At 35.4% G+C, this 14,013-nt stretch overlaps 1 protein-coding gene across 1 annotated transcript in view; it reads left to right on the top strand.

The window, feature by feature from the left end:
• Window positions 1-14,013, top strand: part of LOC140163662 (uncharacterized) — a 384,359-nt gene that overhangs the window by 101,654 nt on the left and 268,692 nt on the right. The window contains 2 exon segments of the mRNA XM_072186977.1: window positions 4,922-5,022; window positions 11,892-12,037. Coding sequence (XP_072043078.1) covers window positions 4,922-5,022; window positions 11,892-12,037 — 247 coding nt within the window.

The following is a 14,013-nucleotide window of genomic DNA, read 5'->3' as shown; positions in this document are numbered from 1 at the left end:
CCTAGCGCTACCCCTGATGATGACGCTGACGATGATGGCAACTACGCCATTGATGATATTGAAACCTATGGGTCATAAATATTTGTGCAGGCTTTAGGAAAAACCTCCTATGTGTCATTGGCCCCTGAACATGTTTAAAGCAAAACCTCCTGTGTAACCTATTATAGTTTTGTTTTAAACATGTTCAGGGGCCAAAAGCACTTAGCAGGTTTTTCCTACCCAGCGACGATTGTGGTTCTGAAATTAATGGTGTAAAGCGTGGAGAAAGAACCCGTAAACATCTTCAGTTATACAGTAGAACATATTCATAGAGTTTCACAATTTTAATTTTATATGAGATATGACCATATAATTGGTGTCCATCCCAAAGGGAATATTACATTCATTATACTGTTTTCTACGGCCAATTATATATTTTTTCATCTTCTAATGAAAATAAAGAATCGCAAAATATCTTCACATGTCAGTTCATTGACAAGAGTAATTCATGCAATTCTGATTTTTCCCAGCGGTCCGGAAAATGTGAATGTAGTATGAACTCTTATGATTAAAGTCGAAGAATCGTGCTTTATGGTTAGCGGTGTAAGTCGCAGCAGGGGAAATCTTACTTCAAGATCATTGAGTAGTCATTATATCGTCATCTTCCGAAGGGTTTTAAGAAGACACTTGGGAGGATGGAGTTTTTTAAGTATGATCAGAAGTTAAGAGTAAATCAAATCAAATTAGCATGTTGATTGGATTTGCTAATGTAATATTACCTAGCAATAGGTTTACAAACAATTCATAAGCCATGGTATTGAAAATTATTTGATTCCGCGGGTCATAGTAACACAACCAGAATAATATATCTTTGTCCGTTTCACATAACGGCAAAACTGACAAAAATAAGTATTTTGAGATAATGCATTTTGCCGAAATATATTTTCTATGTTTATGTTGTTATGTGCAGAAGAAAACCTGTATTATCATGAGGGTTTATATAGTATCTACTTTAGGGCTGCACACATTGAATGATAGCTCGTATTGAATGATATGAGTTTATATTGCTATCTACTGAAGATAGCTCACAACTGATAACCTTGATATTGAATGAATTTATATTGCTATCTACTGAAGATAGCTAACAACTGATAACCTTGATATTGAATGAATTTATATTGCTATCTACTGAAGATAGCTCACAACTGATAACCTTAATATTGAATGAATTTATATTGCTATCTACTGAAGATAGCTCACAACTGATAACCTTAATATTGAATTAATTTATATTGATATCTACTGAAGATAGCTCACAACTGATAACCTTGATATTGAATTAATTTATATTGATATCTACTGAAGATAGCTAACAACTGATAACCTTGATATTGAATTAATTTATATTGATATCTACTGAAGATAGCTAACAACTGATAACCTTAATATTGAATTAATTTATATTGATATCTACTGAAGATAGCTCACAACTGATAACCTTGATATTGAATTAATTTATATTGATATCTACTGAAGATAGCTAACAACTGATAACCTTGATATTGAATTAATTTATATTGATATCTACTGAAGATAGCTAACAACTGATAACCTTAATATTGAATTAATTTATATTGATATCTACTGAAGAGATAGCTAACAACTGATAACCTTGATATTGAATGAATTTATATTGATATCTACTGAAGATAGCTAACAACTGATAACCTTGATATTGAATTAATTTATATTGCTATCTACTGAAGATAGTTCACAACTGATAACCTTAATATTGGAATGAATTTATATTGGTATCTACTAAAGATAGCTTACAACTGATAACCTTAATATTGAATGAATTTATATTGCTATCTACTAAAGATAGCTCACAACTGATAACCTTAATATTGATTGAGTTCATATTGCTATCTGAAGATAGCTCACAACTGATAACCTTGATATTGAATTAATTTATTTTGCTATCTACTGAAGATAGCTCACAACTGATAACCTTAACATCAAATGAATTTATATTGCTATCTACTGAAGATAGTTCACAACTGATAACCTTAATATCGAATGAATTCATATTGCTATCTACTGAAGATAGTTCACAACTGATAACCTTGATATTGAATGAATTTATATTGCTATCTACTGAAGATAGCTCACAACTGATAACCTTAACATTAAATGAATTTATATTGCTACCTATTGAAGATAGCTCACAACTGATAACCTTAACATTGAATGAATTTATATTGCTATATACTGAAGATAGCTAACAACTGATAACCTTAATATTGAATTAATTTATATTGCTATCTACGGAAGATAGCTCACAACTGATAACCTTGATATTGAATGAATTTATATTGCTATCTACTGAAGATAGCTCACAACTAATAACCTTAACATTGAATTAATTTATATTGCTATCTACTGAAGATAGCTAACAACTGATAACCTTAACATTGAATTAATTTCTATTGCTATCTACTGAAGATGGCTCACAACTAATAACCTTAATATTGAATGAATTTATATCGCTATCTACTGAAGATAGCTCACAACGGATGACCTTAACATCAAATTAATTTATATTGCTATCTACTGAAGATATCTCACTTCATGGGCTTACATAATGGTGATATTCCTACTGTATAAAGAGCCATGACCATTAGAATTATGTCAATTAATGCTTTGAAATTCTGCAAACCTCTATGGGAAATATTATTTCTTATTTTCTGCACGTCATAAAACAGATATTTATAGACTATTGAATGGCTTTCATTACTTTCCAGATTCATTGCTTAAACTAATAATACAAAACACTGTTGATTTATATTACACAGAAGCCTGCTATATATAGCAATATTATGCCAGGAAGTCTTTACTTTGGTTTTGCTCAGTTTATAATTATGAACATTGTACACTTATAAAAACAACATTGGTCAATTACTATCTGCTTAAAATAGTACACTTAATTTGTTATTAATTCAGGGTTGAGTTCCTTATTAAAAAGGCTTGTTAAAAAGTACATTTACACATAGCTGTCTGCTAAGAATAACATTTTGCTCAATTGCTCTTTATAATGTTTCAAATAAGTAATGGTATCATCCTTGGCATCATGCTTGCCATGAAATCAAGCCTAGAAATAAGCGGACTGGAACCAAGAAGATTTATTTTTGAGCATCGGTCCTGGTTCACTGGAATTTTACAAAAACCAGGAGCAATTTCTGAAGAAACAGGAGCAATTTTCAAATAGAAATTACTTTTCTGCATATACAAATTACAATACAGCATACCAGCACTACTGCAAAAAGTGCAAATTGCTTCTGGTTCATGGGAATTTGACAAGGACCAGGAGCAATTGGTGACGTTACTAGGACAAATTTGCTCCCTGCACCCGTTTATTTCAAGGATTGCATGAAATACAATAATTGGTCAATGCTATCTACTGAAGATAGCACTTGATTTATCAATGTAGAATTGGACATCGTTCAGCTTTGACATCTTTACTTATTCTTCATGTTCTTCATAAATTCAGGCACAATGATATCATTTAGTAATGTAGCATCTTATTCATTCACCCATTTCAATGTTAGAAAATAATTTGTGGAGAAGAAGCAACTCTTTTGATTGCAAGGGAAACTGTTAAATACTTTTGGCCTTGGTATGTAAGATTAGTTTAATTGTTATATAGTCCTTGCTACATACAAGTACTGCACGACAGTTATGTGCAGCTAAATTTACCCATGTAATTTCTCAAATGGAGAGTAGGTAGTGGGTACAGTAATGTGATTTGGTTGTGTGGACATACAAGCATAGTGCTTCTTGGTTAGGGTTTAATGTTTGTTCTAGCTTAATTGACCATGCCTCCTGGTTTTCACTGAACCATTAATTGAGAATGTTTGCTCTCATGTTTTCATGCTGGTTTTATATTTAGTAATAAGCCTTTTACTAACATAGTGAAATTTTAGATTTTGAAATTGTCGTAGTGTGCAAGTGACGTCCGAACAAAGTGTGCTGTGTAGGTTGTGTAATATGATTTGGTTAGTGTGGACATACAAGCGATGTGCTTGTTGGTTCGGGTTACTATGGAGACTCATATGGCCATATTTGATCCACTTTAATCTGATGTAGATATAGATGTGGAACAAAGTAGGAGCACATGTCAACCAACTTAATTGTGTAGTGTGTTCAAACTTCCAGTACAGGACACTTAGGCATCCCAGCTGGATTTAGATCCACTTTCTTATTGCATGTATGGTTTCAGTATGGATTATCCCAATCTAAACTGATCTGAATCTGGATCAATCTGGATTTGAATGGTGTGGATAGCGAGCTGGCCTCAGTGTTTGTTCTAGCCTAATTGATTATGTTCACCAACCTATGTTCTTCTAGTATTCTTTAATTAATTTGAACAACTGGCTGTCATTTCCATGTGGGTGGACTTACTCTTGTAAGGATATGTTCTAGTGTTTCCGTATTTGAGGGGCTTTGGAAAAGAGACTGTGTAACTAGAGATATAGAATGACCGTCAGGCTTTTAGATTTCATTCACTTGCTTAACATCTAGACAACATACTTGTGGAAGAAGAAGAGACAAAAAAATCTTTATTTATTTCCAGCAAATAAATTTTTACTTTGCAAATATAAATTAATATCATAATAAACATTTTGTTAAATAAAATTATTATTGTTAAATTTTCCTTTTATAGGGCCATATTATGTGTAAAAATCAGATTCACTGCATAAAGTCCAAGACATCTGAACATCTTCTGGATGTAAATGTTTGATTGATTGATTGATTGTAAATTCTGAATTTATGGATTCATGAAATTGAGGTTCTCCAAACTTAAATGTAATGACACTATGTTCGCAAATTAATACGACATTAATAAGTAACAAAACTTGTATTTTCTTTATCTTTTCTGCAGGTTTTCAGCCCTCCACCATGCTGCTCTCAATGGCAACTGTGCAATCTTGGCTGCGCTGTTGGATACACATTATATTGCAGTGGATATTAAAGATAACAGAGGTAATGTGTTACAAATTGATGAGGGTGGGGTGGGGTGATATGGAGGGTGCTAGGGGGAGGGAATACTAACCCAAAAGGAAAACCTTAGGTCCGTATGCACAAACACTAGTTAGACCGGGTCTAACTGTAGACCTGGTCTAACTATGGAGAGTAGACCTACGGAGAAGGAACTTTTTAAGTATTTACATACCTTATTCTTTATTATTGCAGATCCTGTTAAGGGCAATACATGAAGCTTAATATTATTAGATGGGTGCACTTTAATTTTGGACTTTGCTAGGAGTAAAGAAAAGATTAAAGGAATTCCTCTGTAAGTCTAATAATAAGCTCCATAGTTAGACCAGGTCTAATGTTAGACCTGATCTAACTTTTGTTGTGCATTTATACGGAGCTTACACAGGTCATTACACAGGTTTGCATCTACCATGGCACAAAGAAATGTAATTTTCATCATGAAGTTATGGTTGAAAACAATCTAAAGTTTGTTGTAAATGCAGAAGGATAAAATCAAAGTTGTAACAAGTCATGGCTTGTGACTCGAGGTAAAATGAGGCAAATGACTTGAGTGATATATCCAGTGACTTTATGCTATTGAATTGGTACAGTGACTTTCAAGTCAAGTCACTTAAAAGTAACTTGACTTGAGCTAAAAATTAGTCCAAATATCTTGATTCAACCTGAGTTTTTGGAGACTTGTTACATCACTGGACTAAATACATATTTAAAGTGGTTATTTAATAGCATCAAATATTAAAGTATGGGCAGTTCAAAATGCCTAGAGTTATTCTCACCAAGTTAATTTTTAAGCAGTTAGTGAAAATTAATAAAGCTTCTGTGCAGATAGAATGCTTGTAATTATATGAATAGGTTTACGGCTGACCATTCTATGGTTACTTTCAATGGAGTAGGAACAAGATTTAATTAATTTATGATATTTCATAATTATTTGAAAGCGTTTAATGAAAGGACTTCTTTTACTGTGGTTACTAAGGGACCGTTCACAAACACTTGTAAGGGGGCCTGATGCAAAAAAATTACTCGCGAAAATGTCCCCCCCCCCCCCCCTTTACAGACCTCAAAAATTTCAGGGCCCCCCCCCCCTTTTTGACATGAAAATTATCCATAGAAAAGCATGTAAACTCAATTTTCCCAGGAAAATTTGTGGTCATTTTTTTCACGGCCCCCCTTAGGGGGGTCAAAAATTTTCAGGGCCCCCTTTTTGCATCAGGCCCCCCTAACAAGTGTTTGTGAACGGTCCCTAAATTGGTGAATATTTCATCAAATGTGAAATGTGTTTGTATGCCTCCATCTTGAGGTGAGGCATACTATTCTTGCAATGTATGTACGCACGTACATATATAGATGAATCCAACGAGCCAAGTCATGGTCAGGATTTGGTCGGCCATTATAGGGTCCCCGCATGCACCAAACAGGTGTTGTGAGTGCCCAATTGGGTGGATTAAACCCGCTTAAAATTCGATGTTAGATTCTTTTGTGCTGTAAACTGTCACCATTCTTTTGTCTACGTGTAACACTCATAAAAATGCAGTTTAAAATACCCTTCAAGGCCGCATCATTTCACATTTTAGGTGAGATAGCTGGGTCCCCGTCGCGGCTATGGCTGCCATTGAGGTGTAGGAATGCGTGAAATTGGATTTGTCTATACCTCTGTATGCTATATCTCATGAATGGATAGTCTGGTTGACATTAATAGATGCACGAGACACTGCACTCTGTAGGTAGTTAGCCAACACAATTTGTACCCACAACATGCCATGGGGAATAACCTCTATAAAATGAATGATTATAGCAGTTTGAAATTTATTAATATTTAAAAGTTTGGAGTATGGGATAAACTATGATTTATGAATTTGATAAATTATTACGGGATTTGAAATTGATATTTTTTCAAGCAATTTTTCATTCTTAATACCACTGCCTGATTAGAGTAAACAGGCTTGTGTATTGGTAACAGAATAACTGGAAAACTTAATTTTGAAAATTAATTTTAACCTTGTTTCAACAATGGCAATAATCATCTGTGTGCATGCAAATACATGTAGTACAAGTATTGAAGTAATATACATCGGGAAGGGGAGGTTCTTCCTGGTTGAAGGTGTACGGGGATGTGCCTTTAGCAGGGTACCTTTTCGGCAATTATGTGTGGATTTTCAGGTGAGACTAATGCCCCTTGGGCAAAAGTGCCCTTAAAAGCACTCAATTTGGGCAAATTTTGGTGCTTTTTGTAAAAAAATGGTATACTTATATTGGTGGAAAAAATAACAAAAAGTATTTAAAGAAAAAGTCAGCATCCGAAAGTCTATGTGGTACATCCCCATACAAAATTTTTCATATTTCATACAATAGAAATTTATATGTCCATAGGATAGTGAAGTTTTAGGGAAAGCGATTGATCAAATCAGACCAACCTGTCAGTGATTTTGAATATTTCATTGAATCATGGAAAGATCTGTTAAGGGTAGAAATGTGGTAGAATTTGGCAAGTGGTGCTTAGACAGTTGAATACAAGAAGGTTGTAAGTGCTATTTTATTACTATAAACATGCATTCAACTAGGTGCAGCCCGTCACTCAGAAGACCCGGTTGTCTGAATAGAGGGTTTGATTCTGCAAAGGGCCTGTTAATCAGAAGGCCCGCTGCTCAGAAAATATTTTTGGTTAGTGGGTCATTTTAAATGAAAACAAGCCCGCTATCTCTATCTCTGTCTTATATACCATGTCTTGTCTTAAGTTGAGAGTGCTGTCACGGTTACATCTCCAACTTGAATGTGTGGGCAAACCACCCTCTTTTACATGTGTGTATACACCCGACAGGTTTAGGTTTAGTGCCCGCGATTTGTAATTGCCACTGCAAAATGTGCTCATGATGTTACCCTTGGCTGAGACAAGACGCACTGTTATCTCTCTCCCCTTCCCTGTCTCTGTCTTTTTCATTCCTGTCTCTGTCTTTTTCATTCCCTGTCTCTGTCTTTTTCATTCCCTGTCTCTGTCTTTTTCATTCCCTGTTTCCTTCTCCTTCATTCTCTATCTCCATCTCCTTCTTTCTCTCTAATTATTTTTTGTCCATTTCATAATAACTCTCAAACATATTTGCAAGTTCAAAAAAAGAGAAAACATTTTTTGTGTGATTTTTTCCCAAAATGGTTAATTTTCCCAAAATCTGTGTTTATTTTTAGCTTCCTCGACTCTTCCCCTTATGTATGCTTTTGTATGTTGTACATGAATAGTTTTTTATTTAACACATTTCTGAGCCTTGACAGTTAGTTGCCTTAATGCATCAAATTCTCCAGTTGCTACATAAGTCTTCACTTCAGCTAAACTGGAGTCAGAAATCCTCCACAGCGCTGTAAGGTATTATCCCCCCATGCACTAGAATCCATGATAAAAGGATCAAGTGTAAATCTACTAATTGAGACTGGGAAACGTGCACAATGAGGCTAAATCTGAGTCGATTTGAGCTGATTTATGAGTCTGGTGATTGACAGTGACATTGCTGATGGCAATGGGATAGGAGGCTGGTTAATACTTCACATGAAATTGTAATGCCTGGCGTAGATTTGTGCGAATTAGCGATTGGAGAAATATTATTAGGTGCTTTATGGCACACAATGTGGTTTTATCATTATGATTTTTCGTCTGTGATCTTGCAGATAAACCAACAATTTCAGTGAGAGATAGGAAGGAGTGAGGCACTTCATATGAAATCATCATGCGCTATTTGTGCAATTTATTACCTGTTTCCCCTGTGGCAATTTAAAGCACTTCATCTGAAAATATGATTGAAGAGCACAATGTTTATACCTTTATACTGCGTCCCGGGTTCGAATCCCTGCAGTGCTGTAAGTGAGCATAGTTGTTGATCCATGACCTTCCTCAAAGGTTTTTCCCTGGGTTCTCCATTTTTTCTTCTGCATCCTACATGTAAAACTGAACCTCTGTACACTGTAAAACTGAACACTGTGGTGTTATAGCTGTGATTTAAATTGCACTTCACACAGTCAACATAAATATGTAAATTTTCACGGGAAAATTTTCTGGACACGTGACCAATGCGTATCAATGTGAGTGTAACCTCAAGCCTGATCTCTGACCCCCGGCGGTGACCTCGCTATTACCTCGTCTTAGTAATTTTGAATTGGAATAGTATTTTTGACCGCAATTTTGATAGAAATTTGTGCATTGCAAATTTATTGAATATTATGTTATCTTAATTTTTTCACAATATCATCAAAACGTAATTTCAAAAATATCTATCTACGGAAAAAAATGTTTATCTACGGAAACTCTTACCATAACATTAACTTGCGACAAGTAACTTATTTTGCATCAAAGGAGGAATTCTTCCTATTCAAATACATTGGAAGAACACCCGCTGTGCTCGGGGTCACATTCCATAATGCTAATATGTCTGTGCCCATGGGTGTCACGTGTCCAGAAAATTTTCCCGTGAAAATGTACCTATTAATTCTGACTGTCACACCTGTTCCCGCAGTTCCACTTGATGGATGATAAGTTGTACGTTAGGCAAAAAAACCAACCAAGTTTGTTTCTAGTAGCAGGTCTAAAGAGTGTGATGCACAATGCATTTTTTTATTTTACTTTATGAATACAAATAAATGCAATGCGCAATGATGTATTTTTTATTTTATTTGAATAATACAAGAACAACACTATTGGCATCCTTTTAAAATTTATTAAAAAGATAAAACAGAAAAAAATCAAATGTTTCATTTAGAAATTGTAACAGAGGTGTCATAGTTTAATTGCTGGTCGTAAATTATTTCTTTTGTTTTTCTTTTCCCCCCTTTTTTGGTTTTAATGATTTTGTAATACAAATATTATTTTTTTTAAAGCAACACGCAAAAAATGGCCATCAGCAAGCAATGTCTGCACGCTACCGAAAACAAACCTGCTTCTTCTTTTGTCCTTAAAAGGTAAAGGTAAAGGAGACGATCCTGTGTAAACAGTAATCGGAGTGCCCATCTCTCTTTTATTGGCAATTGGGCCAGACTCCACCATGTGATGTTGCTATAGGGGGATCGCTACACCTCCTCCACAGCGAGTCTGTTACCTCCCCAGCATTCCCTGATAAAAATTTTTTTTTAAAAACTCTAAAAAAACTGCATTCTGCATTAGGTTTTCATACTTTGAGGAGCTTTAAGACTAACTATTAAGATAGCCTAATTGAAAAGTCATTCAAAGGCTTTTAAGTTGTAGAATATGCCCTTATCATTTTTGTAATTTAAATGTATTACTTTGTCTGTGCATTTAGTTACTTCTGTTTCCCTGTCTGTGTGTGACGTACTTGATGGCTGCAATTATTACAATGAAACTGACAAGTATTGGATAATGATCAAGTAAAAGGCACATTCTAGTCACCTGATCAGAGACAAATTGAGTATAAAAAGTATAAAAGGGTGGAGGCCGTAATGAATTATGAATTAAAACTATCAATTTGACTAAAACTTAAGATTGTCTGTCTTTGTTTTCTACTACAGCTATGCATTCCCTTTAGGCCTAAAAAAGAAAATTGTTTGATTGGCGTAACATAAAAAAAAATTAGGTTAGGTCGGTCGGCAATTTTTTAAACACACATTTTAAGCTTTAAATTGTGTATGATAAATGCCTTGGAACTTTTTCTTATTATTTTTTTTTTAAATTTTGATTAAAAAAAGTCTAGGGTCGGACCTATTTTTAGGGTCGGTCGTTTTACGCCAATCAAACAACATTTTTGTTTAGGCCCTACTACTCTGCATGGCAGGTCAAAGTAAAGCCCCTGTCAATGCTACTAAGATCTGGTGCTGATCCTATAAACTACAGAACTAATTAAAACAATCAATCTGAATAAAATTCTATATCTTTCTTTGTTTTCTAACAGCCATGAGTCCCCTTTACTACTCTGCATGGCAGGTCAAAGTAAGCTTCTGTCAATGCTACTAAGATCTGATGAAGACCACAATGAACTATAGAATTAATTGAAACAATCAATTTGAATAAAATTCTATATCTTTCTTTGTTTTCTAACAGCTATGTGTCCCTTTTACTGACTCTAACAAACTTTAGAACAAATTAAGATAATCAATTTGATAAAATTCTTAGTTTTCTACTAGAGCTATCTGTCCCCTTCACTATGCTGCATGGCAAGGCAAAGTACAGCATGCGTCGCTACTGCTAAGATGTGGTGCAGACCCTAACGAACTACAGAATTAATTAAAATAATAAATTTCTTAAAATTCTATGTCTCTCTTTTGTTTTCAACCACAGCTATGCGTCCACTTCACTACGCTGAATGGCAGGGCAAAATAGAGCCTGTGTCCCTGCTGCTAAGATCTTATGCAGGCCCTAACAAACTACAGAATTATAAATTTCTTAAAATTCTATATCTTTCTTTGTTTTCTACCACAGCTATGCGTCCCCTTCACTATGCTGCATGGCAGGGCAAAATAGAGCCTGTGTCCCTGCTGCTAAGATCTTATGCAGACCCTAACAAACTACAGAATTAATTAAAATAATAAATTTCTTAAAATTCTATGTCTCTCTTTTGTTTTCAACCACAGCTATGCGTCCACTTCACTACGCTGCATGGCAGGGCAAAATAGAGCCTGTGTCCCTGCTGCTAAGATCTTATGCAGGCCCTAACAAACTACAGAATTAATTAAAATAATAAATTTCTTAAAATTCTATGTCTCTCTTTTGTTTTCAACCACAGCTATGCGTCCACTTCACTACGCTGCATGGCAGGGCAAAATAGAGCCTGTGTCCCTGCTGCTAAGATCTTATGCAGGCCCTAACAAACTACAGAATTATAAATTTCTTAAAATTCAATGTCTTTTTTTGTTTTCTACCACAGCTATGCGTCCCCTTCACTATGCTGCATGGCAGGGCAAAATAGAGCCTGTGTCCCTGCTACTAAGATCCGGTGCAGACCCTAATGAACCGTCCATAGACAGGGAAACGCCACTTCACCTAGCATCACAGTATGGCAGCTATAAAGTGGTAAGTGCTGGAGAGGTTTGTTTGTTCGTTTTTTCTTCCTTTTTGTAAGGAAATGTACAGAGTACAGAGTCTACAGACCGATAAAGAAATAAGGTACCAGTTATGCTCACCCCTGTATATCCTATAAAGATAAATATGTCAAAATTAACACCAGCAGCCAATACCTACACCCGTCAACTCTGATTTAAGACCTCAAATTGTTGAAATCGGTTGAGAATTAAAGAAACAGTGACCTAAAACACATGAGAGGAACAAAATCAAAAGTTACATTTTAATGTTATAATTAATGGAAAGCCCAATGCGACTGCACACCTGAATAAAAATCAGTTGTTATGGAATCCCGTCGTGAAAGCCTATCCACCTACAATGCTTATATATAGTTCTCTCCTTGTAATGCTTTATGTACAAATCAATAGAGAATCCAATGCAGTAAACTACAACTTTTGAATTTGCATCTTCCTTGAGATTTTGGATCATTGTGTCTTGTCTTCATTTCTTGACTTATTTCAACAAGTAAATTTCTGAAAACAGCATGCCTTATGGTTAATTTTGTACCTTCAAACATACAAACCATCTCAAAAGTTAGGGTCTTAGTAATTGGAAACTTTCTTTCCTGAAGGCAGCATGTCAACAAAGCCTAGAAAAGTTACTTTTTGCCTTGTAAAAGTATCATCATTTTTTGAAATTGCCTTCCGTAGTGAAGTCACATGATAGTTTCGCGGGCAGGCCCTCAGCGCTAGTTTGTCGCTAAGGACTCATTCTATGTCAGTCAAGCATACAGAGTGGACTGACAAGAGGTCTAAAAATTGGTGTGAGGGTTTCTTTATTTCAGTGTCTGGGGATAATGGCGTTTATCAGTGTTTGAATCTGAACTATATGAACCAAGTTGAATGTTGGGCTCCCACAGACTCTTGAAAAGTCTTGGAATTTTGACAAATAGATCCACATCTGGCATCTTTTTTGGTTAATATTTGTCCAGCTGATATTGTTTGTTTGCATAACAATTCTGCTATCAAAACAAATTCAAAATAATTTTTTTGGTGATCTATATTTTGCCAATCAAAGTCAAGTGGCATACAAGCATAAGCAAGACAATTCCAAATGAATTATGCAAGCAGGCTGTAAAGGTAAATGACATCTACCTAAAAACAATTGGCCAATTTACCGTCTGAACAAGCAGCCATTCTCAATCAAGTCGGATAGTCTGGCATTGAACCAGCTTGATAAATGGCTCTCTCTGTTTCCTTAAGTAGCCCCTTGTTAAAAGGCATCGTATATGACCAGGCTATCGGCAGGCTATTCAATTACTCAATGGCTCTCCCTAGGTATATACTTGTATAGGGTATCTGCTAGTTTATCTAAGAAAACCTCACTGGGGAGTTCTGTCTTGTACAGGTGGAAATACACGGTGCAGATCAATAGACCTGTTTTGATAGAAATATTTGTATGGCTGACTATGACCACATAGATCTATGGTTTGCTTTTCTTGTTCAAGTCAGCAAGGTAATTCAAAATTTTGCTGTGCTAAATGGGGGAAGGGCTGATCCTGGCTGTGATGGTAATGTTGGATGTACTCTGATCAGGGTACTGCACCTGTATAGCAGCTACATCCTTGGAATGATGTTGTGTGTGCGTGAGAGAGATATTTTACCAATCAAACTGATGTGGCAGACAGACATAAACAATTTTAAAAAGACAATTCCAAATGAATTATGCAAGCAGGCTGTAAAGGTAAATGACATCTACCTGAAAACAATTGGCCAATTTACCGTCTGAACAAGCAGCCATTCTCAATCAAGTCGGATAGTCCGCCATTGAACCAGCTTGATAAATGGCTCTCTCTGTTTCCTTAAGTAGCCCCTTGTTAAAAGGCATCGTATATGACCAGGCTATCGGCAGGCTATTCAATTACTCAATGGCTCTCCCTAGGTATATACTTGTATAGGGTATCTGCTAGTTTATCTAAGAAAACCTCA

Source organism: Amphiura filiformis, chromosome 11 (assembly GCF_039555335.1).
Source record: "Amphiura filiformis chromosome 11, Afil_fr2py, whole genome shotgun sequence".
Lineage (NCBI taxonomy): Eukaryota > Metazoa > Echinodermata > Ophiuroidea > Amphilepidida > Amphiuridae > Amphiura > Amphiura filiformis.
The sequence above is the reverse complement of the archived record's forward strand: the minus strand, read 5'-3'. Positions and strand labels throughout refer to the sequence as shown.